The sequence below is a fragment of the Cercospora beticola genome, chromosome 1, assembly GCF_033473495.1.
Source record: "Cercospora beticola chromosome 1, complete sequence".
NCBI classification, from domain to species: Eukaryota; Fungi; Ascomycota; class Dothideomycetes; order Mycosphaerellales; family Mycosphaerellaceae; genus Cercospora; species Cercospora beticola.
The window spans coordinates 149,405-172,710 of record NC_088935.1 but is presented as its reverse complement, the minus strand read 5'-3'; the positions used below and the strand labels follow the sequence as shown (position 1 = coordinate 172,710).

At 52.6% G+C, this 23,306-nt stretch overlaps 13 protein-coding genes across 13 annotated transcripts; 6 read left to right on the top strand and 7 right to left on the bottom strand.

The window, feature by feature from the left end:
* Positions 1–286: 286 nt before the first annotated feature.
* RHO25_000083 (uncharacterized protein) lies at positions 287–1,711 on the bottom strand (the record flags this gene model as incomplete). The annotated part of the gene is made up of 1 exon (XM_023592713.1): positions 287–1,711. The coding sequence occupies one exon, from the start codon at positions 1,709–1,711 to the stop codon at positions 287–289; it is 1,425 nt and encodes a 474-aa protein (XP_023459298.1).
* Positions 1,712–2,530: 819 nt separating this feature from the next.
* On the bottom strand, positions 2,531–3,388 carry RHO25_000082 (uncharacterized protein; the record flags this gene model as incomplete). Its single annotated transcript, XM_023592712.2, has 1 exon — positions 2,531–3,388. The coding sequence occupies one exon, from the start codon at positions 3,386–3,388 to the stop codon at positions 2,531–2,533; it is 858 nt and encodes a 285-aa protein (XP_023459299.2).
* A 299-nt stretch (positions 3,389–3,687) lies between these two features.
* RHO25_000081 (uncharacterized protein) lies at positions 3,688–4,662 on the top strand (the record flags this gene model as incomplete). Its single annotated transcript, XM_023592711.2, has 2 exons — positions 3,688–3,871; positions 3,932–4,662. 2 exons carry the CDS (start codon positions 3,688–3,690, stop codon positions 4,660–4,662), a joined length of 915 nt encoding a protein of 304 aa, XP_023458259.1.
* Positions 4,663–4,814: 152 nt separating this feature from the next.
* On the bottom strand, positions 4,815–5,398 carry RHO25_000080 (mitochondrial 54S ribosomal protein mL61; the record flags this gene model as incomplete). Its single annotated transcript, XM_023592710.2, has 2 exons — positions 4,815–5,196; positions 5,250–5,398. 2 exons carry the CDS (start codon positions 5,396–5,398, stop codon positions 4,815–4,817), a joined length of 531 nt encoding a protein of 176 aa, XP_023458258.1.
* A 147-nt stretch (positions 5,399–5,545) lies between these two features.
* Positions 5,546–6,556, top strand: RHO25_000079 (mitochondrial 54S ribosomal protein bL28m; the record flags this gene model as incomplete). The annotated part of the gene is made up of 1 exon (XM_023592709.2): positions 5,546–6,556. One exon carries the CDS (start codon positions 5,546–5,548, stop codon positions 6,554–6,556), a length of 1,011 nt encoding a protein of 336 aa, XP_023458257.1.
* A 129-nt stretch (positions 6,557–6,685) lies between these two features.
* RHO25_000078 (uncharacterized protein) lies at positions 6,686–8,296 on the bottom strand (the record flags this gene model as incomplete). Its single annotated transcript, XM_023592708.2, has 1 exon — positions 6,686–8,296. The coding sequence occupies one exon, from the start codon at positions 8,294–8,296 to the stop codon at positions 6,686–6,688; it is 1,611 nt and encodes a 536-aa protein (XP_023458256.1).
* Positions 8,297–9,304: 1,008 nt separating this feature from the next.
* RHO25_000077 (uncharacterized protein) lies at positions 9,305–11,247 on the bottom strand (the record flags this gene model as incomplete). Its single annotated transcript, XM_023592707.1, has 8 exons — positions 9,305–9,417; positions 9,468–9,830; positions 9,885–10,064; positions 10,114–10,245; positions 10,302–10,600; positions 10,660–10,733; positions 10,784–10,797; positions 10,845–11,247. The coding sequence occupies 8 exons, from the start codon at positions 11,245–11,247 to the stop codon at positions 9,305–9,307; spliced, it is 1,578 nt and encodes a 525-aa protein (XP_023458255.1).
* Positions 11,248–12,442: 1,195 nt separating this feature from the next.
* Positions 12,443–14,002, top strand: RHO25_000076 (uncharacterized protein; the record flags this gene model as incomplete). Its single annotated transcript, XM_023592706.1, has 1 exon — positions 12,443–14,002. The coding sequence occupies one exon, from the start codon at positions 12,443–12,445 to the stop codon at positions 14,000–14,002; it is 1,560 nt and encodes a 519-aa protein (XP_023458254.1).
* Positions 14,003–14,569: 567 nt separating this feature from the next.
* On the top strand, positions 14,570–16,022 carry RHO25_000075 (uncharacterized protein; the record flags this gene model as incomplete). The annotated part of the gene is made up of 5 exons (XM_023592705.1): positions 14,570–14,704; positions 14,751–14,938; positions 15,009–15,092; positions 15,149–15,718; positions 15,809–16,022. 5 exons carry the CDS (start codon positions 14,570–14,572, stop codon positions 16,020–16,022), a joined length of 1,191 nt encoding a protein of 396 aa, XP_023458253.1.
* Positions 16,023–16,999: 977 nt separating this feature from the next.
* On the bottom strand, positions 17,000–17,479 carry COX13 (Cytochrome c oxidase subunit 6A, mitochondrial; the record flags this gene model as incomplete). Its single annotated transcript, XM_065601978.1, has 3 exons — positions 17,000–17,098; positions 17,158–17,270; positions 17,431–17,479. 3 exons carry the CDS (start codon positions 17,477–17,479, stop codon positions 17,000–17,002), a joined length of 261 nt encoding a protein of 86 aa, XP_065458050.1.
* A 200-nt stretch (positions 17,480–17,679) lies between these two features.
* Positions 17,680–18,157, top strand: RHO25_000073 (uncharacterized protein; the record flags this gene model as incomplete). Its single annotated transcript, XM_065601977.1, has 3 exons — positions 17,680–17,859; positions 17,913–17,928; positions 17,985–18,157. The coding sequence occupies 3 exons, from the start codon at positions 17,680–17,682 to the stop codon at positions 18,155–18,157; spliced, it is 369 nt and encodes a 122-aa protein (XP_065458049.1).
* A 530-nt stretch (positions 18,158–18,687) lies between these two features.
* Positions 18,688–19,430, bottom strand: RHO25_000072 (uncharacterized protein; the record flags this gene model as incomplete). Its single annotated transcript, XM_023592702.2, has 2 exons — positions 18,688–19,264; positions 19,318–19,430. 2 exons carry the CDS (start codon positions 19,428–19,430, stop codon positions 18,688–18,690), a joined length of 690 nt encoding a protein of 229 aa, XP_023458250.1.
* A 1,334-nt stretch (positions 19,431–20,764) lies between these two features.
* Positions 20,765–23,253, top strand: RHO25_000071 (uncharacterized protein; the record flags this gene model as incomplete). The annotated part of the gene is made up of 3 exons (XM_023592700.2): positions 20,765–20,863; positions 20,932–22,884; positions 22,942–23,253. 3 exons carry the CDS (start codon positions 20,765–20,767, stop codon positions 23,251–23,253), a joined length of 2,364 nt encoding a protein of 787 aa, XP_023459391.1.
* Between the last annotated feature and the right edge of the window lie 53 nt (positions 23,254–23,306).

Here is a 23,306-nt window from a genome sequence, read left to right as displayed (position 1 = left end):
GGCAAGAGCTGCACGTTCATCTGCTGGGTCGAGTAGCCTGTATGGTAATAGACCACGGCAATGCACAAGCAGCGTTACGAAGGAACAAATCTCACGATTTTATGAATTTCGTGGCCATGGTCATGTTGCACCACACTCATGACAAGCACAGCTCCACTGCTGTTCGTGTGCTAACAGAAAAGTCCATACTGTGTACGTCCACTAGATTATACAAGGTCTCGAAAAAGCTGTGCCCGATACATTAGTTCTTGTCACTGTCGTTTCGCGTCATTCTCTTCCAACTCTATTATGCCATGATCACAATTCCTACACAAAGCCCAAAACCCATCGCGCCAATGATACCCAGTCCACTACGCATGGCACTCGCGCCATTCTGATCAACCGCACCGGATGTTTCTGAGACAGCAGTCCTTGTGCTATCGCTCGCAGCAGAACTCGTACTCATCGTTGGCTCCGCTGCCAAAGTGATACCGACCAGACTCACAGTGCGTCCGTCATAAGTCAAAGCGTCCGCTGCCGAGCTTTCCTCTTGTGAATGAGCAGACTGAGTCGCTGTTACCGGATAGACGACCTCAGAAGGCTGCGGCATAGAAGCCGCTGCTGGGACTGGCAGTGCAGCTGATGGAGATGATACGTCAGACTGTGCAGCTGGCGCTGGGATTTCAGTCTGTACTGGCGCTACAGGAATCGAAGATGATGTGAGCAAGGTCGTAGGCTCCATTGGTACTGGCTGAGCTTCATACGCTGGGGCTGTTTCGTTGTTAGGTGGAGGCAAGGGTGCTGCGGGCGCAGGCACAGCAGCAGCAGGGGCTGGAGCTGGAGCTGGAGCAGCTGGTGGAGTTCCAGGCACAGCGTATGGCGGAGGATGACTGTCAGCGGCGGAGGGAGCAGCGGGAGGTGCAGCCGGGGGCGCAGCAGGTGCTTGTTCTTGTCCGACAGTCGCTCCCTGGCCAGGTGTCGCGGGAGGCTGCGGCGTGTTCGCAATCGGGGCGGGAGCGGGCTCAGGAGGAGGTGCTACTCCGCTGTTCGGGGCAGGCGAACCGGCTGACGGGGCACTGATCGGTGTTCGAACAGTATCGACCGTCTCTGCTGGCGGCGCCGGTATCACTGCAGCGGGGGGCGTCGCAGTGTCTGGGTGTGCCACGATGGGCGGCTCCGGTGTCTTGGACGCATCAGCGCCAGTAGAAGGATCGAAGACAAACGATGGCTCTCCTGTTGGGGAAGGTACAAAGACAAAGGTCGGCTGCTCAGTAGTTGGTGAAGGCGCAGGCACTACCACTGGCTGCTCTTCTGTCTTCGATGGCGTGGACACTGGAGGTGGCTGCTCGGGCGTATTCGGCGGCGCAGTTGGCAAAGTAGACTGTTCCGCGACAGTCGATGGAACAAATTCGAACGTAGGTTCTTCACTCGAACTCGAGCCTGGAGGAACGAATACGAACGATGGCTGCTCTGTTGTCGTGGACGCCGGATCGAAAGTGAACGATGGCTGGTTCGTGCTAGATGGGGCGGACGTGGAGGGAAGATCTTGAGATGGACTTGGATCGAATGAGAACGCCGGTGCGCTGGAACCAGTCTCGAGGGCAGTGGCTGTCGCAGTCGACGTGACTCCTCCACCACTGGTTGATGCGCTGCTTGAAGTGGTGTTGTTATTTGACTGAGCGCCCACAAGTGTCAATAGAGCGACTCCAGCCGCTGTAGTAGCGAAACGCATCGTTTGAAAACGAGTGGACGTGGCAAAAGTGCCACCGCTAAGAATGAAAGTGATGATTAGTGTGAAGTGAAGAAAATGTATGGTGAGAAAGAGCACACAGCATGATCGGCCGTTCGTACTCAGGTGGGCGCGACTCCAGCCCACCCGCTGCGGAAGATGCAAGACCTAATCTTGAACATAGTTACTGGGATGCGAAGACTAGTCAAATGGTGTCGCAGACTCCGCATCGGCAGAGGCGTTCTTGTTATTGCATGAGCCTGACTTAGCTTGAGTTTCATATCACCGCAGGATCCAGCTAGCGCGTATTTTAGCCTTTGACCTCACGGGTTTCAGCAGTGTATTGCAATTTCTCGTATCTTACGACAGCGGGCTCTGATAATCAGTGCTCAGGACCGTCCAGCGAACAGAGAGGATAGTCCAGGAGTGCAGTTTTGCACTCAGGACAATGGCCGGCCCACGCCCGTAGTGCGGTCCATGAAGTGACATATGACTCGCGAAACACAATGCTCGGCACTGAATCGTCTTGTCTGCCAATGCACGAATGTTTGTGCCGGCTCGGATCCGAAAGTTCTGCTCAGCGAGCAGTCGAGAGTCGAGACTCAAGTAGCGCCTCTCGTGTCTAGCACGTTGTGGTTGAAATGCTATCGCAAACCCTGCCGCGCACTCGCACGGGATTCGTTCCATGTTCTCCCTACTGCATAACGCCAGCGCTCACTTCAACCCGGATTGTTATGCAAAGTCGAAGATTATGAAAACGGTGTCATTTTCTCTGTCGCACATGGCGCAACTCAGGACTGGCATACTCGTTGATCGACTGTCCTACGGGTGCAGAGGAGCACTCGCGACTTCGGTGTATTGCTCATCAATAATAGTTCCATCCGTGGCGGTGATTTTCTTCGTGCCCATCTCGCAGATCGCTACACGGTCCAGTTCGATAGAAGCCCAGATGTGGTCCTTGTACCGGGCAAGTAAAGCTCGAGAGTCGATCTTCAGAGGCGCGTTCGCTGTTGGACCATGGCCTTGCAAGCGATCTTCAGATGATTCGCCTGCACTTGCAGAGAGGACACGTCCGTCGGGCGTAATACTGACAGGCTTTTGCGTAGGCTTCTTCTTGCCCTTTGCACAAATAGTGTTTACAACAGTCGCATGCAGCTTCAGAGGGCGGCCGTCTTCGACCAAGAACCCTTCTTCCTTGAAGATTTTCTGGAGAGCGAGGCAGAGGGGATAGAGTCTGTCGGTAGCATCTGCCGGCTCTGCATACAGTATACTAGTCTTTTCCGGAGTATGCATTGACTGCAGTCCCTGCAAAGTGATTGTTATGCCCTGTGTTGCTGTTGATTCAGCTGAAGTCAGAAGAGACGGGAAATCAAGCTTATCAAGGCACTCTGTGGCCCTGGCGAGCTGCTCCTGAGATAGACTCATAACGCCTAATGTCAAATGCAAGGAACCGGTGGGTCGTATGGCTTTCGGGTGAATATTTGGCGAGGGTATATCGTCCTGTTGCTCAGCAGATGAGGCAGGATTTGCTGAGGTGCTGGAGACATCCTGTATGAAGGCTCGGAGAGCATGCTCGAGCTGTGGTCTTGATGCCGATGTAACCAGAGGCAAGCATAGAAAATGCGTAAGAGGAGGCTTCTTTGCCGCGGCGCTATCCTTCCCTCCGCGATGACGGCCCATTGCAGTCAATGGTGGGCGTACAGCAATGTGAGGACGTAAGTTGGTCAAGAGAAAGGCGCGCATTCACTCAGGCTCGGATTGGCGCTGTGCTCGTCGAAGCCGACAATCCGTCAACTGTGCGATGGAGATATCGGAGTGAATTGGCAGCAAGTAGCTTGTTGGTGATTTTGTGGGCAAGAGTCAGCGGAGGCCCTGAGGACAGACGTCACATGCGAGCTCGGTGCAGGCCCACCAACTTTCCTGGGCCGACACTCACACTCACTTGAACCACTGTCACACAAGAACAACACCGGCACAACATGGCAGATACTGCTGTCGACACCGGCATGGACGGTCCCGAGGGCGAGACGCCGAATCAGAGGCAGGCACGCCTGCGTCGAGAGAAGCGCCAAAAAAAGATGGCCGAGCAAGGCGAAGACCGACTGGCAAAAATTAAAGCCTTGAACGGAGGTGTTGCGCCGCCAGACGAAGTGCTCGGAGGGCGTGAGTAGATTGGGTAATGGACAACGATTACTTCGCGCAAGATTGCTAACATCCAGGCAGCGGCCCAAGCACCCAAAATCGCGAGCGTGGACGACGATCCAGAGGAAGTCGACATCAGCCAACCTGGCAGTTTCGCGCCGACACCGAGCCGTACGCCGAACCCAAAGCAAGATCCTCTGGCTGCAGCGATGCTTGAGATACAACAACAACAACAGCAGGGCCAAGGAGGAGCCGCGGGCGGGGAGGATCCCATGATGAGGATGATGCAACAGTTCATGGGAGGCATGGGAGGCGACCCGAACGACCCCAATGCACCACAGGACCTCCCGCCAATGCTCAAAGCCATGATGGGCGGAGGACAACCACAGGAAGCAGCCCCAACCCCAGGATCAGCCTACATGTGGCGCATCGTGCACGCTGTCTTCGCATTTGGCCTGGCATTCTACATCTGTCTAACGTCCACCTTCAACGGCACTAAGCTTGCGCGGAGCTCGAATGTCTACACAGAAGATGATGGCTATGGTCTCGGTCCTCGTTTGTTCGTCATTTTCACCTCTGCAGAACTGGTACTGCAGAGCACAAGGTATTTCGTGGAGAGGGGCCAGCTTCAGGGCGGCGGCATGTTCGCTTCCATTGTGAACAGCGGAATCATCCCTGAGCCGTATGCGAATTACATTCGTGTCGCTGGGAGGTACATCACCATCGCCCGGACCATTTTCACGGACGTCATGGTTATCGTCTTCGTGTTGGGTTGCATGGCGTGGTGGAAGGGCTTAGGCGCAGAAGCATAGCGTCGGCCGTCGCGTTCGCCTTCACTTCATAGTCCCGTAATTGTACACGAAGTACATTACTCCATGCGTCTCATGGTGATATCCCACGCCCCTGCCAACGCCTCGCTGTAAGTGAATTGTTCCCTCGCCGAAGTGCAATCAACCATCGTCTTTTAAGCATTCTGTGCAGCAATATCGCCTCTTGCCTGCTCCAAAAGTTCCCTCTCTCTCCTCACCCTCGCTCGCACTTCCTGGCTCAATTTACTATCCCTCAAGCTCTTCTGCCTCTGCTCCTCCAATTTGGCCAACTGCTCCTGATCTTCCTCAGTAGGCTCGACCTGCCGCGCATTCGTCAATCGGATAAGCGCATCCAGTATTTCTGATGACCGATAGTTCTTCATGTTGACAGTCTCGACCTTTTCCGCGTCAGCCCCTTCAGGCTGCATATGTATTGATAGCACTGCTGGTTCATCCTGTTGCGCTGTTCGATCCACTGTCATAGGTATCGATGGATTGTGGTATTTTAGTCGAACGAGTTCGTGTCGCCAGAACTTCCTGCACGACATGTCAGATACGCCATCACGGTAAGAGGGAAGTTGAAGACATACCTCGGACCCATGTGTCCCTCATTGATTCTGGGAGCGAAGCGTAGATTTATCCGTTTCACATCTTTCGGTAGTACAAGGGCGCCGGGTCCCAGTCGTATAGCAAGCAGACGATTCTGTAGCTTTCGCATCCGTTGCGGTAGGGAGACCATGTTGCCGGTGTATGCTCAAGAGACGAGCCAGCAGATGTGCTGGCTCGATGGTCGATACGCCGTCGCCAAGACATGCTCACCTCCGTGTTGGCCGCATGCATTGGACCAGCGACCATCACGACCACCTTCCTTCGCATTACCATCACAATGGCCGCACTTTTCCGCTCGTCGCGGAGCATTTGTCATTGCCAAAGGTCATTCTCGACATCTGTACCTCGCGCAGTCAGCCTGCAGTGGGACAAAAACGATTCCGAAGCGCTCGCGGATGTGCTACCTCCATACCCCTACGGACCAGCACGATGGTATAAACAGAGCAATCGAGGTCTATACGGCGGACAACGGAAGCAATTCGGCAACAATGTCAGCGGCGACTTCGAGGTCAAGACGCGACGCACGTGGAAACCCAATGTCTTCACACGAAAGCTATTCAGCAAGGCTCTGAATCGACATGTACAAGTGCACGTTAGCGCGCGTGTACTGCGGACCATCGACAAGCTCGGAGGGCTCGATGAGTATCTGCTCGGCGAGAAAGAGGCAAGGATTAAGCAATTAGGAGTATCTGGCTGGTGGCTTCGGTGGGCTATTCTACAGACACCTCAAGTGAAGGCACGCTTTGCAGCAGAGAGAGAACAACTTGGCTTGCCCGCAGATCTGGATCAGGCGTCCGCGGTAGAGGAAGCATTGTCTGAGCCTAGTGAGGAGGGTGAGGCTGATACAGAGGTCGTTGCTATGGACGGTACCTTCCAAGTGGAGCACAACCCGGATCTGCCTCCCATCAAATTCCGAGTAGGACCCAGACAGCATGTCATGCTTACGGAGAATGGGTGGATGCGCACCAGGCCCGATCCGCAGAGATGGGTAGAGCAAACCAGAGAGCGAATCAAAAAGGACATGTTCTCCAACTGGTTTGAAAAGAGAGCGGAAATACTGGAGGCCGATATGAAAGAGCGAAGGAAAAAGGTAAACCTGTCTGAGCAAGAGGCAAAAGATGTCCTTCGAGCAGCAAGAAGAGAATTGCGAGCGGAGCTGGAGGCTAAGGTGGACAAGGTGTACAATCGTGAAAAGAACTTCCAGAAAAAGATCCGGCACTTGAAACAAGAGGAGAAGAATAGGAAGCAGAGCGAAGAGGCGGAACTACCTGATGAACTGAGCATCTGAATACTCGCACTCGAGCTGCAGTTAGATGGAAAGCAAGCAACAGCTTCAAGACGCAGCGACGCGAGCAACCACACCTTCAATTATGTCATAAATATACCAGACCGCTTCGCGACTTGCTTGCGAAGGGCGCTACGATGAACTGTCGCTCATGATCTCGTCCTCCCCCTTTCTTACTTTCACAATAAACAGCAATACCGCAAACAATGCCGAGGACAACCCGAGCGCCACGAAGGGAAGACCGATCCCCTTTTCAAACAACAATGCAAGCAAAGGACTACCAAACATAATGCCCAAAGTGTCAACAATAGCGATGACACTGTAGGTTCTAGCTATCTCGTTGGCAGGCACAATGGTGCTCAGGAAACTTCGCATCAGCAACGCCGCACCTTGTCCAAGACTGGATATTGCAAGACTGATTCCCGCGACTGGAATATTTGGGCTTGCGGCCAGCGCGAGCCATCCTACAGCCACAAATATCTGCGAGATGCGCGCGAGATACAAGTCCTTTCTTTGGCTGCTGAGACCAAACCGCGTCATTGCGAGTGTGCTGAGATAAGGCAGAATGACCACCAGTAGCAGCACTGTGACTCCATTCCGGATAGTGATGAGAATTGTTGCTGCCGAGAACGTCATGCTGTAGCGTTTGCTGACGTATTGCAGGAGAAGGGAGGCAATTTCGGCGATCAGGATGTGGGCCACGAAAGGTAGAATCAACAATGGAACGCGATAGTCCCGCGTTAGAAATGCCATCGTCGCCTTGAACTTGTCGGAGTAAACAACGATCACGTTTGCTGAGATTGGTGGGTTTGTTGGTGCCAAGTCGGGCGGTCCTGGAGTGCTTCCAGCCAGATCCGGCTCGGCCTGGGTCGAATCGGCCTCTTCCTTCCCATAGTGAAGCGTTTCCGGAACGAGCAGGTAGAGCAACATGGCGAGAATGAACATCACCGTACCCATAATCGACGGAATCCAAGGGCTCTTCCGCATCAGCAGCGCAGCAAGCGGCGGCATCAACAAGCTGGCACTCAAATTCGCCGCCCCAAGTCGCAGGAACGCACTCGCCCTATCCTTCTCAGGCACGACATCTTGAATCGCGACGAAGAATAGGGCGCTGATGACCGGACTTCCCCCACCCAAGAGACAGAACAGCGATTGCGCCCACATGACCCTAACGTCGAAGATTTGCCACTGCCACGCCACAAACTGCGACCAAACGAGCTTGGCAGCAATTTGGAACAAGTTCAACATAATGAATGGCCACCGTCCATATCTATCAGCTGCCCAGCCAAAGGGCACAGCGAGCAGTAGTCCGGGGATCCCATTGAGGAACAGTAAAAGTCCATTCAGCATCGCCAGATCGTTCTGGACCTCATCGGCTTTCTTACACCACAACTCATCAACACCTCCTATCGCTCCGGGTCCAAGAGCACTGCGAGGGAGCTTTATCTTCGACGGGTCGTTGGTTTCATAGTATTTGTAACAGATAACCGATTCGTATATGCGATTCAACGGCACTTCTCCAAGTTGATCGCCGAATGAGGTCAAAACGACGACTGCGAGCATAACGAGGAGAATTGCATTCGGAGTTCGAAAAAGAGCATGCCTGGATACGGGCTTGCGATTGTGGCCTTCTGTCGAGTTTGAACGCAGAAGTGGCGACGTCTCTGAGTGCTCAATAATATCGTCGCCGCGAGCGGTTTCCATGATCCGGGCACGAATGCCATCTTTTGAATGAGCCACCATGTCGATGTTGCGCTGCAAGGAGGTGTTGCAGATTTGCGATACGCTCTTCCAGCAAGTGCCGCGGCAAAGCCCAAGTTCTTCTACGTAGTCTTCTGGTCCAGATCGTCAAGCTCAAGTGAGGCCGGTAAAGGTGAGATTCATATGGAAGCCTTTCAAAGACATCATACCGCCTTATATCTTAGGACGATGAAGCGAAAGCAGAGGCTGTGACGCTGCTATGTCGTGCGAACGTTGATAGGAGGAATTGGCAGGATTTCGCCTCCCCATTCTAGTCTAGTTAGACTATCTACGGCGTTCGGAATCCTTAGCACGCAACGCGCGGGTTCGGCGCCAGGCACCAACATTAGCTTGAGCGTCGTTGGCGTACCGCCCGAAGACAAAGCTGCTGCGTTCGCTGATTCATCATTCATAGCCATGGAACTGAATCATGCTTTTGAAGATGTTGGGCTACCCACTTTATGAATTGATGTAACTTCGGAATTCGAAAGTGTACCGAACTCCGAGGGAGGATCTTGGCTGGAGGCGGACTGCACTTTGGTATCGACCGCGGATTATGCATGAGACTTTGATTGCATTACGCTACCGCGTCTGAGGAATTGAAGTGCTTCTTGGAACTCGTATCTCTGGCATGTGCAGAGTTTCTGAGGCATCATGTCTACCGAAGCAAGACAGACAAAAAACCGAAGTCGCGAAGAGAGATGGCAAGTGAGTATCGAGGCCTGCATGTTCACATGTGAGTGTCCATAACTAGACTGTGATGCCTAGATCTTCAGTAGCGAGTACTCATTTCTTAGAAATGTCTCTGGAGCATGCTTCCGTGTTGGGGTTAAATTGAAAGCAGCGACTTTCCTCCATATTTCGAGAAAGCGATGCCATTAGCTTTACCTCAGAGGATTTTCTAGAGGCACAATCTTGCACTCAGTCAAGCTGGTCGGCTGGTCGGCTGGTACTTGTCCAGGCCTTCGGAGAAAGATGTGGTTTCCGAGGATTGCTTGTTGTTATGAACGCTCACGTCTCTAGATACATCTTCGACACTTTTGGGCCTGGATAGTCGCGAACTCCATGCACGAACCACCAGAAAGCCGTCAGTGTGATTATACCGACGAGAATGACCGAGTTATCTACCAACGAATTAGCGTTGCCAGTATCAGATAACAGCAAGTACACCTACAATTCATGAGCGAAACTGTGACCGGGTACGCAAACGGAAAGCAGAACCAAACATTGAAGAACACGATCAATATACACGCAATGATATTGACGATGTATCCGAGAGCTCCAGGCATCCAGAAAGGCCCTTTGGGGATATTCGATCGTCTGGTCAACACGTTTGGTAGGATGGCGAGGAGGTAGCTTGCCGTGGTTAGAGTGATGAACGAGGAGACCAGTACCGTGAACGCCACCTTGCTTCCGAGTTGAATGGCGCCCAGACCTGTCGTCAAGAGAGCACAGAATACCGTGGCAGGCACTGGACACGACAGAGATTCGTCGACCTTGGCGAAGAACTGGGCGCAGGGGGTAGCGTTGTCTCGTGCTGTGAACACACTCTCAATTTAAGGCTCATGCAGCAGGTTCGAGCATAACTCACCCAAAGTCCACCAGAGACGGCCGACCATGGTGACTGTGCCGATGATGCAGATCATGATGGATAGCAGAACGATCAGGAGCAGCCCAAAGGTCGCTGCCCTGCTACCAGTCGCTTGTGCATATATCTCACTTAGTGGAAACGATCCACTGCTAGTGATAATGGCATCCAAATCGTATACCCCTGTCGAATGATTAGCTCCAGCTGGCCACGAATTTTTATGCCAACGTACCGTAAAACACAGCAACTCCAAAGACAAAGGCTGTGACGAACCCTAACCCGACTTGAATCATTATGGCCTTTGGTAGGTCGACTCTCGGATTTGGCAACTCCTCGGCCATATGCGTAACGCTATCCGGCGTCCCTGCACTCGAAATATTAGCAGAAATATCGCCACCGCTACATGTTAGGGACGCTCACCTATGGCGAAGGCGCCATTGAGAACACCGGTGAGAAATGCCACGCCGTTGCTCCAGCCAGTGAGATTGTTGAAATCGGCCCAGACGAACGAGTTGGTTGCGTACTCTCTTGGCATGGTTGTAACGACTATGACAGTGACTAGGCCTCCGACAACGATCAGGAAGAGCCCCACGTGTTGGAGATATGGAATCGTCTTGTTGCAAAAGATCACAAATGCGGTCACGAGCCATATAATGCAGACGAAAGCCACATATGAGTGCCATGCCTCGATTACCAGATCTGTGTGGAACAATGCGTACCTATGGTGAGAACCACTAGTCAGCAAAGGGCCCTATACAGCGTAGTGACAACGGCTTACATCTGCACAATGACATTGGCCGGAATCGTAGCGATGGATACCAATGCGAAGATCCAGCCGAAGAAGTTTAGACTCTGCAAAGGGCTTAGTTCTCAATCGCTGTCGAAACTTGCAATCATTTTACCCCAGTAAAGAAGCCTAACAAGGGTCAGCGATGGCATGGTCTAGCAAATTGATGCTCTCACCCAGCACTCGTCCATACCGAGGGCCTGCAGTGACCGAAGCCCAGTGATAAACACCTCCTGAGGACGGAATCGAAGACGCCAACTCCGAAATAGAGAGTCCAATGAAGGTGTAGTATACACAAGCAACGATATATTCGTACAATATACCTGGCGGACCTCCATTGAGCAGCGAAATCTGCAGCGAACCAGCGAACGCAATCCAAGCGTTGTTAATGGTCAACGCTAGACCACACACTTCCCACGTGCGATACTGTCTCTTGAGCTGATCTGGATGGCCGGAAGCATTAACATTTGTTCCAGGTTGGACGGAGCTGGTTGCGAGTGATTTTTCGACGGAAGTGTGCGCCGGAACTGTGTGTTCAGCTCGTTTATTGATAGAAATTGTCGATATATTGGGCTTCATTCTGCTGGAATTTGTGACAGGGCAAGGCCGACCACAGAACAATTACAACACGGTGCTGATGGCCGAGGGCAGTCTTGTACTCCTTTCATGCATGAACTTGGCGCCTAACTTCAGCACGAACAACTCGCAGATTTGTGCAGAAGACTCCTTTGCATTGGCAGATCAGCTTGCCCTTAAGCACCTACTGAACCTTAGAGATCCTTCCACAAAGTCACGCTTGGCAAAAACATCTCCAGACAAGGGTAGGGACCGCACGTGTTACACAGCATGAGCCGCGAATATCTGGTCGTTTGGCATCGTGCAAGATCTTGCGGTACATTGGCTGGAAGTCGTGTAACTATTTCCCGGGTAACGAGGCCTGCAGCAACATTCATGGTACTTGTGGCTTGCCGTGCCATGCGCTGGTTTTCCAGCCGCAGTGCAGCTTTCAAGAAGCATAATATAGAGCTTGTAAGTAAGACGGCCTCGCTTCAGCTTTGCGACTTGGCGAAATGTATGATGGTGGTTGATGCAGGCAGGCAGGGCAAGTCGGTGGATTGCAGAGGCCGAGGACGAGTGCACAATCCAAACTTCAAATGCTTGGCATTCCAAGCCACATCCTTCGTCTCTCTTCGGTCGAGCCGTGGCCAGCAGACTCGCCCGCTCCGGCACCATATCGCCGCCGCCAAATTCGAGAGCACCACGTACGACGTGAGTCCGCACATCTCAATGGCTGCTGACTGCAGGATGCAAGCTGGCCGATGCAGCGCGGATCGCACCCGGGGCTGATGCAATTACCAAACCACAATGCCCGCCGGCTGCGATAAGCCTTCACGCGAAGACGAGGCTGATCCGAGCTCTCACAGCTGCTCTTCTTGGGCATTGGATCTGGTGAACGTATGCGGCTGGCCCTCTGCTGCTGCTTTTGCAGAGCCTGAAGGCGTGACTAAACGTCCACAGGCATCCAGCTGTCGGCACATCGCACGTCAGCTCTTGCGGGACAGATTGTGTCGTAGCAAGCTGCCTATAGTGGCCGATGAGTGGAGATAGGTCCTAACGAATGTGGATCTGAGGTCCTGACTAGATTTTGCATTGCTAGGAGATCCATCAAAGTTGGAGCTTTCCACCTGTGGGCTCGCACGCATGGCTAAATACATGCTGCTGGCTGCCCACGTCGAAGTCTGAGCCTTTTGCAAACGGGCCTACATATTTCGCCATGCAGGACGACGATCAGAAGCAGCGTACACGCTCATGGCTGTCGAATTTATTCTCAAGCGATCGAAATACCACTGACACAGATGGACTTCCAAATGAGAGAACTTCATTACTGCCAAAGCCGGTCAACGATGAAGAATCGTCCAGAGATGAAAATTTTGAGGACGAAAGCAAGTCCCGGACACAGCGCGTCCTCTCCGAATTCTGGATACTTCTGAGAGGATCAATACCTGTTATTCTGGCGTACACATTGCAAAACTCCTTACAGACAGTCTCGGTTCTGATAGTGGGAAGATTAAGTCCAGAAGCGCTTGCTGTTGCAGCTTTCAGCTACATGTTTGCAATGGCCACCGCTTGGCTAATCGGCATGGGAGGCACGACCGCGATCGACACTCTTGCCTCTGCATCTTTCACAGGAAGCAAGAACAAGCATGACCTTGGCATAATCTTACAGCGTGCCTTTCTGGTTCTGGGAATGTTCTACGTCCCTGTCGCAGTACTATGGCTGTGGTCGGAGCCAGTGTTCAAGTTACTCGGCCAAGAAGACTACATTGCGCGCGACTCTGCTAAATTCTTGAGCATTCTGATTCCCGGTGGCCTTGGATATATCTACTTCGAATGCATGAAGAAGTATCTACAGTCGCAAGAAATAATGCGACCCGGAACCTACGTTCTGCTCATCACATCACCGATCAGTGCCGGTCTGAACTATTTGTTCATCTACACTTTCAAGCTCGGCCTCTTTGGCGCCCCTATCGCAACTGGTATATGTTACTGGCTTTCTTTCATACTCCTGGTGCTCTACACTCGGTTCGTAGCTGGCTCCGAATGCTGGGGTGGATTCGATCGGAAGTGCATAAAGAACATTGGTCCATTTGCTCGACTCGCAGCGCTCGGCATTGTACACGTCGGAACGGAGTGGTGGGCCTTTGAGATTGTGGCGATTGTTGCCGGACAACTTGGGACAATACCGTTGGCTGCGCAATCCGTCATCATGACTGCGGATCAAGTCATGAACACGATACCGTTCGGCATTGGAGTAGCAACGTCTAGCCGGATTGGCAATTTATTGGGGTCAAGGAATGCGCGAGGTGCTGCTCTGTCGGCCAACACTGCAGCAGTTCTATCCATGATCCTCGGAGCGATTGTGCTTGCGATACTAATGGGTACCAAGGACAACTTTGCCCGGCTGTTCAATGACGATGCTCAGGTTGTAAAGCTCACTGCTGAGGTCCTACCCTATGTAGCACTCTTTCAGATTGCAGACGGCCTGAACGGATCTTGCGGTGGTGCTCTTCGTGGCATGGGCAGACAGCACATCGGAGCTTTCATCAACCTGGGAGCCTACTATTGCGGCGCGCTCCCTCTCGGAATCTACCTCGCGTTTCATGGCTGGGGTCTATCAGGGCTATGGATCGGCCAGTGTATCGCATTGTACTTGGTCGGACTCATAGAGTGGCTAGTCGTGGCTCTCAGCAATTGGAACAAACAAGTTGAGAACGCCTTCAAGCGTATGGACCCTGGGGACCTCGCAGAGCAGGCACAGCAGGGAGAAGTCTGATGACGCGTCCTGCGATAGACAATGCAATGTTTCACAGATAGCCACAATGCGAAGCCGGTGGATTTCCCAAAGAGGAAAGCATGTACGATCTATCAGCAGTTGCTGCGATTGCCTCCAGATTGCTGCAAGCCAAGTCTCGAAGCTGAGCTCCCCACCTTCTTATCTCCAATGCCTCTCCGTCATATCAGAAGCTTCTTCATGCGAATGGAGCTGTGTCGCTTGGCCATTTGACTAAAAGTTCTGCATCGTATGCACGTTGGCCGGCCGGTATGTGTGCAACGTAAGAGCAACTGCACCCCAGCTGTCGATGCATCGATCCGGGAGCCCGTAGCGTCGCCTATCTCCAGGAACAAGGAATATCCTATGCAGAGCCGGCGTATGCTGACGACACGATGGCATTGGCCGTGGAGCTTGAGGTGAGCTGTGTTGAGCTCTTCTGGCTGTTTGTAACAGTTAGGTAAAGATACGATCGTAAACACGCCGTCAGGCTGGATTTTTGAAGTACTTCTGTGCGTGAGAGCCCTGCTCATTTGTGTTGTATCAAGCTTCACTTGTTGCTGTTGAAAGATGTTGAGATTTTTGGGAGCAATTGCTGCAACCGCCGTGGCCGTTCAGGCTCACGGCGACCATGACCAGGAGCCTCTAGAGGGACCTCATAAGAGCCTGTGGTACAACACGCTTCCAGGTGACGGAGGCACCCAAGTGAGTAGTCTCATGAAAGCCGCCTGAGCTTCAGCTGATCAATCAGGCCGATTCCGTCTTCTCTGGCATTTCGACTTTCGGACGTCTTCCATACAGCCCTTGCCTGTCGACCGACGATGTCAAATACGACATTGCATTCATCGGTGCACCTTTCGATACCGGCACCTCGTACAGACCAGGAGCAAGATTCGGTCCTTCGGGCATTCGACAAGGTAGTCGGAGACTGAACCTCTAGTACGTAAGAAAGACGATGAAGTTTACACCAGATTCCACGATCCAAAGGCTCACGTAAAGTGCGCTTTAGCGGCGGATACAACGTCCCTCTCGATACGAATCCTTTCGATAGCTGGGCTAAGGTTATTGATTGTGGTGACATTCCGGTGACTTCGTGAGTCCGGATAGTTCCTGATTGTGATTGAGAGTGTGTGTGCTGATTGGGAGCAGATATGATAATGTTTGGGCCTTGCACCAGATTGAGGAAGGCCACAATAGCATTCTCATGCGTGAGCCCGCTACCGATGCGAAAGAGAAGGGTATCTCCAAGCATGGAAAGACTTTGCCTCGTGTGATCACCTTGGGCGGTGACCATACTATCACGCTTCCACTGCTGAGAAGCATGAACCGTGCCTATGGCCCGATCACGGTCATCCACTTTGACTCTCATCTTGATACCTGGAGGCCAAAGGTTTTCGGCGGTGCGCCATCCAAGTCTGCCAGCATCAACCACGGCACATACTTCTTCCACGCTGCTCAAGAGGGACTGCTCAGAAATGATACGAATATCCATGCTGGAATTCGTACCACATTGAGTGGCCTGTCCGACTACGACAACGATGGATATTGCGGCTTCCAGATCGTTGAGGCCCGTGAGATCGATACCATTGGTACTGAAGGCATCATCAAGAAGATCCATGAACGTGTTGGACACAAAAATCCAGTGTACTTGAGTATCGATATCGATACCTTGGATCCGGCGTTCGCTCCGGCAACAGGAACCCCAGAGACGGGAGGCTGGTAAGACCAATTCCACTCAGAGTTTCCTTTCTATCATGATCGCGAGCGTTCCTTGCTGTTCCACGCGTTGCTGACTGAGTAATTGGATAGGTCGACCAGAGAACTCCGAACCATTATGCGGGGCCTGAAGGGCATCAACCTCGTAGCAGCAGATATCGTCGAGGTTGCTCCTGCATACGATACGAACGCTGAACATACAACTATGGCCGCGGCTGACACTCTGTACGAGGTAATGAGTCTGATGGTGATGAATGGACCATTGACTGTTGCCAAGAACGGAGAGGAAAGGAAGCAGGACTTGTAAAGAAGGACAGCATATCTGCCGATAAGATCGCTGCTGAGATCGCGCTGGAGGGGAGGAGAGCACGAAGTGCGGAGGTGAAGTCGCTGTTGAGTTCGGTTCGGGCGAGGAGAGAAGCGATAAGAACATTTCGAACCAGAGATGTGTCAGAGCGGCCATCAAGGTGGCCAAGCTAGCATGAACAGTTAGGAGCTTTCAGAGGAGATGCTTGCAATACCTGGTCACGTCTTTGTTGCCGTGATCGTGATTAATGCTGGCTTCACTTGGAGAAATATTTTTTCCAGAACTGAGGATAGTGTCACTTTTCGTGCTCAGAATCAGCTTAACGAAGTCTGCAATCATGTCGGCAATATTTGAGTGGAGTACTGAGCACTGATGACTATCCTGACCCGTACATCGTTCTTCTGTATGCGGACATCACTTGGTGTTAAGTTTCAAGTCCATTGAGTGAGCATCAGGGTCGGAAACGTGCTTGTGATCAATCTGTGAGGTGAATCTTTCAGCGTAGGGAGCGATATACTTGCCACCGCATGTGGCGCACCATCGAAGTTGCAGTGTAGTGTGTGTGTGCGCAAAGGTCGAATCTCGAACCGTGAAGTGAAGTGCTGTCAGATGAAGTTGAACGGCAACCGGCAGGTACGCTCCAACTCCGGGTCTTCGCAAATCTCACCTGCACGCTCTGCAACACCGAGCGCATGCAGCATCTCCGCCTAATGTACCGTTTCGGCGACGGAGAGAATGCGCGCCCTGAGGTACTTTGGTGCCCCAATGACAAGTACGACTTGATACTGCACACACAAGGTAGAAGACTGCCGCATGTCCGAACATAGGACACAGTCGAGTGTTCATACAAGACATTCTTCTCCGTTCCATAGCGGCTTGATATATGTACATGAATCTTGCCTGCGCTTAAGCACGAAACGCCATGTATCAACCCCGTGAGCAGTGCCTTCTTGTCCGTATTCAACTCATTTCCGCATCTATTGGTCCAATCTCGTCGGGAACGTTCCGTTCTCTCGCTGATCATCCCACCTCTCAGTCCAAGATGCTGGGCAAAGCGATCGGTAGGCCAAGTAGAACTGTCTCTGTGTAAGTATTCCGTCTTCGCAGCCTCTTCATAGCTTCCTATTGTGCGCACCTGGCGGCAAGGCTTGAAGTCCTCGCCCTTTGCGAGAATGCACTTGTTGTAGTCGACATAGTTTTGCCAGCAGTGCTTGGTCTGGTTCTGGTTCGGAAAGCGGGCATCGAAGCCTGGAGATGTCAGTGAGAACTCCAGTATAGTATGTGGCCGTCCAGCGAGAGGGCCCAGAGGCGCAGGATGCGCTCGTGGTGGCGAGGAGGGCTCGACGTACCGGCTGTGATCATGTTAGCGCAGAGCTCTGTCGCGGTCGCTGGGGCCATTGAAACCTACCAGTCACGAACTTGAATGGCATGGTTACGCGCTCCTCATCGTCAGACATTTTGGCGGTAGTTTCGAGTGGTGTGGTGGGTGGTAGAAGGGGGGCTTCGTCGCTGCAATTGTGTGTCTGTGTCTAGGACATCATCGAGTGAGGAAGTACAGCGAGGAGCTGGCCGGTAGGCGCGACCAATCACAAGCTGCGCTTTCCCGTCCGTTCCCATGCCAGAACTGTGAACAGCAGCTTGCCCATTGACTACCTCGATGCAAGTCCACCGCGATCTCTCTCCACTCCACCACCCTCGACTAGCCAGAACCATGCAGTCTACCCGATTTCTCGCAGCGAACATGCTGCGCCAGGCCCGCGCCACCCCGACGCTCCGCATGAACCAGCAGCAGTTGGCCCGCGGCTTCAGGACCACTCCCAAGAGAATGGCAGGACCGGTATGAGAGACCTGGTAGAAAAGAGCAGTACGCTTGTGCTAACAGCCAGACAGAAGGAGGAGCAAGCCGGTATGGCAGCCTGAACACAACAGTCCTCAAGCAATAATCTCTAACCCCCATTTCAGCACACACCATCTCGCAGCGTCTCCGCACTCTCAAGAAGATCCCACCGGAGTTGATTCCTCTGGGCGTTGTCCTCGCCGCTGCCATCATTGCCGCTGGATACAGCTTGGGTCGCAAGCTCATGACCGATAAGACCCTCCGTTTGACGAGAACTGGCAAGCAGGCAGACCACTAGAAATTGTGTATTTGAGCATCAGGAAAGGGTCGGAGCATTGTACAAAGAGGCTAGGCACGCAAATTGAGTACCACGATCAAGGACAAGATATTTGAGCTGTGGAAGACACAACATTTCAAGAGGTATTCACGATTTCCCATGTAAAGCGGGTTATGCCATGCGATTTCCCAGGTCAATTGCATCTCTTCTGCTCATGTTGCTGCACATCTGAATGAGGATGTCGCGATCCCGATCAAGAATCTGCGCCTCTGTGTATGTGCATGTTGTATGGGAGCGCGACTGTAACATCCTGGCCACGCTCGCTAAAGCAGCATCGGAGAACCCAGTCACACTCACGCTATTGCCTCCTCGGCAGTGTAAACAAGCTCGACACTGAAGGTGGATTGTCGCACTAACACTCGAAAATATGTGTTCTACTGGTACATTTAACACTCGCAATTACCATCGGCGACTCAAGAAGCTTGCTAGCACTCTGCACGCCTTCGCACGCACGCCTTCTGGAAATCGCACACCGCGCCCCAACGCTCTGCCTACTGTTTCTTATCTTGAGCATACACAAAATTCGCACCCACCACCGCAAGACCATTCTCCTCAGCCCACTCTCGAACTCCCGCCCTCACAATCCCATATCCCCAATGCTGTCTCTGCTTAGGCTTACTCAAATGCAACCTAGCCGAAGTCCCATTCTTCGGCGCCAGAGCAGCAAACACATATCTATGCTTTCCCGTCTTCGGCGGCGGTCCAGGAGGCTGATACTCAACAATTTCCTCGGCGTGCTCCAATCCATTCTCGAGACCCTCCCCACTCGTGTCTGTGAGAGTGACATTGGTGATAATCCAGTGACACATTTGGCTCCAGTCAGGATTATCTCTGCTGCGAGCGTCTGGGTCGGTGAGGATGAGAGTTAGCTGGGGGATTTCACTTGCGTCTGAGAGGCGTCGCAAGTTGGGCAAGTGGCCGAGGAGTTGAATCTTTGGCGTCTTTTTCATTTTCTTGACTTTGATGGTGTTGCCGACTTCTGCTGCGTCTTTTGGCCAGGATACGTTCAGTGTGAGGAATGGCTTGAATTCATCGAGGACTGTTGGGATGATTTCGGCGATTTTCAGTCTGTTCGTCGTTAGTTCTGTGCCTACTCTAGGGGTCTATCTCATAGTGCACACTTCTTGATCAGGTCGAATTCGGGTCCTTCAAGCAACGTTATTTGTTGCTCGTTTTGAGGGTACAGTGCTGCGAGACTGAGCCCGAAGGCAATGAGCAGTGGTATCAATCTCATGGTGGGCTTGTGCGTCGCAATTCAATGCGTGAATGACACGAATATGCTGTTGGTGTTGTGTTGTAGTGCAAGCAGGCAAGTGCTCGTGTGCTCTCATACCTGCTTGAAGCAGGAGCTCCCCCCGCCGCTCGCACCTTAGCTCACATTCAGCTTGACGTGCTTCTGACAACATTGGTACAACTTTATTGATGAGCTATTCAATAAACACGAGGAAGGACCCGTTTGTCGTTACTGTTATGATGTGCAGGCTTCGCCAATTGTAGTTGGACTTCGATCGAATCCTTCAAGCCAGAGCGCAGTTGCCTCATAATCCCCCATTCCGTTTTGTGTCGGTAGCGTGTTGTAGACCTGCTTGACTAACATAATTCGCCCTCTCTGCGCGAGAAGAGCGCAGCCAGAACATCAGACCACCGCCCACTCCGAGGATTGCTAGCAGTGCTGCGTTGGACCTCTAAGAAGACTAGTAAGACATAGAGGTCTGGGCATAGCTCGTGATCAATCACTTACGATAGGTCCTTTGGATCCATGAGGAGAGAAAGGATTCGTGGCCATGTTCAAGCTGAAATTGAGTAACTTTCTGATCTCAGAGATTGCGAAGTGCTGGGCTCAAACCTATTCAGATGTTCATAACAAGCACGTAGAAGCACACCTTATATGCTCGTCTGAGCAGTAGCAGTCTTCTATACGTCATGTTGATCCACGTTGAAGTGACACATAGACAGTGAATGCAGCAGCTAATCCACTATGCACGCCTTGTTGAGAACTGGTTACTAACTAAATCCAGCGATGCTCTGTAGCGTGAACCAGAGTGCTGCGGGGATACGGTCGACGAGTGCTTTTGGTAACAGTGTTGTTCACTTAGGGCCATGTTAGATGTCTCTTGTGATGTGTTCGATCGCAGCAGTTAGAATTCGACTCGCAGTCCTGGACTTCACGTGCTGGAGAGTGTATTTCCTCGCTCACGTATGCTGGTGTAAGACACTCAACACGGACGCCTGACGTAGTTGGAGAGAAAGGGCCATAAGCTTTGGCGCAGCGGACTCGTTGGTCACGACGCTCCAGAGTTGGCAGCGCGTAGCATGTACACGCCTCATCGGCAATTGCTTCCATCGTACACTGCTCTGTCCGCGACCTCGTGAGTGCGCGCACGTGTGTCACAAGTGAATCGGGAGGGCGACGGGAGAGACAGACTCGCACAAGGACCTGGCTTGCAGGCGCAGGAGTCCTTGCGCAAGCTTTTGACGGGCTCCGCTTCTGGGAAACGTCCATCGCCATCGCGCCCACCAAACAAACATTCAGGGCACCGCACCTTTTGCAGTCCAACACCGCCCAACATGGCAGCACTCGGTGAGGATCTGCTGGGCGTGGTCAACAAGCTGCAGGACTTGGTCTTCAACACCATCGGCAACGATTCGCTCGACTTGCCGCAAATTGTACGTCTGTTTACTGCCGCTGCTGGGGATCGCACCGCATCGCCACGGCTCGACTGACACGCGCATAGGTTGTGGTAGGCTCGCAATCATCTGGTAAATCATCTGTCTTGGAGAATATCGTCGGAAGAGACTTTCTGCCTCGAGGCAGTGGCATCGTAACACGACGACCGCTCATCCTCCAACTCATCAATCTCCCCTCCGAGCGAAGCGACAAGCCCGACGACCATGCTGTGCACATCCCGCACACTCCGGAGGCAGTGGCTGGTCAGGATGAATGGGGCGAGTTCAATCATATGCCTGGCCGCAAGTTCTACGACTTCCAGGATATCAAGAGGGAGATTGAGGCAGAGACGAACAGAATAGCGGGCAGCAACAAGGGCATCAACCGACAACCCATCAACCTCAAAGTCTACTCGCCACATGTGTTGAGCCTGACGCTCGTAGACTTGCCAGGTCTTACAAAAGTGCCCATTGGCGATCAGCCTACAGACATTGAGAAGCAGACCCGGACACTGATATCGGAATACATCGCGAAACCAAACAGCATCATCTTGGCGGTATCGCCTGCGAATGTCGACTTGGTCAACTCAGAATCGCTCAAGCTTGCGCGACAAGTTGATCCGACCGGCAAAAGAACGATCGGTATTCTCACAAAGCTGGATTTGATGGATCATGGCACAAATGCGTTGGATATCCTTTCCGGTAGAGTCTATCCTCTGAAGCTCGGCTTTATCGGAGTTGTCAACCGCTCGCAACAGGATATCCAAGGGAACAAGTCTATGTCAGATGCGCTCCAGGCTGAGCGGGAGTTCTTCCGTATGCACCCAGCATATCGCAACATTGCATCAAGATGCGGCACGCAGTATCTGGCGAAGACGTTGAACACTACGCTCATGGGCCACATTCGCGAGCGACTTCCAGATATCAAGGCCCGACTGAATACTCTGATGGGCCAGACGCAACAAGAGCTGTCTTCATACGGCACCGATACTTTCACTGGCAAGGAGCACCGTGGCTCACTGATCCTCCAGCTCATGACCCGCTTCGCGACTTCATTCACCTCATCGATCGACGGTACTTCTTCAGAAATCAGCACGAAAGAGCTCTGCGGTGGAGCCCGCATATACTACATCTTCAACTCTGTCTTTGGAAACAGCCTCGACTCCATCGACCCTACCATGAACCTTACTGCCCTCGATATCCGAACTGCGATCCGTAACTCTACCGGTCCTCGTCCTTCGTTATTCGTTCCCGAACTCGCATTCGATCTCCTGGTAAAACCACAAATCAAGCTTCTCGAGATTCCCAGTCAAAGATGCGTGGAGCTGGTGTACGAAGAGCTGATCAAGATTTGCCACACCTGCTATTCAAATGAACTTGCACGGTATCCTCGGATGCAGGCGAAACTCATTGAAGTCGTCTCGGATTTGCTGCGCGAACGTCTTGGTCCTACTTCTTCGTACGTGGAAAGTTTGATCGCCATACAACGGGCTTATATCAATACCAATCATCCGAACTTCCTTGGTGCGGCAGCAGCAATGAGTGGCGTGATGCAAGACAAGCATGAGAAGGAGAAGAAAGCGGCTGCGGCGGAAGAGAAGAGGAAGCGGGACGAGCGAAGGCGGAAAGAGCTGGCACAGAACGGCGTCAATGGGGCGGAAGCACCAGAAGAGGAGGAAGAGGAGCAGAGCCGTGTTCTCCCTCTACGCGCGGGCGCGAAGACAAAAGAGACGCGAAGCATGAGCCCAGCGGTCGGGAGAGACGGACACCGACATGGACACACAACCAGTGCGGCAAACGGCGCTGGGAAAGACTCGTTCTTGAACTACTTCTTCGGAAAGGAGAATGGGCCTAGCCAAGGCGCTCTGCCTGGACCTCATGCCGCCAGTCTGCCTGGTAACAGGCATGTGAGCCAGAACGCTGAGCCGAGCATCAGTGCGAGCTTCCGAAGAGGCGACACCAGAGCTATCCCTCCACCAGAGCCTGTCGCAGAGGAACCAGACCACGAAGAGAATGCTTTGGTAAGCAGCACAATGGTCGAGCATGCAGTTGGTCCAAATACTAATTTCTCATCACAGGATGACCCCACAGGACCAGCGTTAACAGAACGCGAATCACTGGAGACGGAGCTCATCCGAAGGCTGATCAGCAACTACTTCAACATCGTGCGCGAGACCATTGCCGACCAAGTGCCCAAAGCCGTTATGCACTTGCTCGTGAACTTCTCCAAAGATGGAGTCCAGAATCGTCTAGTATCGGAACTCTACCGAGAATCACTGTTCGAGGAGCTCCTCTACGAAGATGACGGGGTTCGCGAGGAGCGGGAGAAGTGCGAGAAGCTGCTTGCTACGTACAAGGAAGCGAGCAAAATCATCGGCGAGGTGTTGTAAACGAAGTTTGGATGTCGTCTGGTTTTCACGGCGAAATTTGTACCATTTTGATC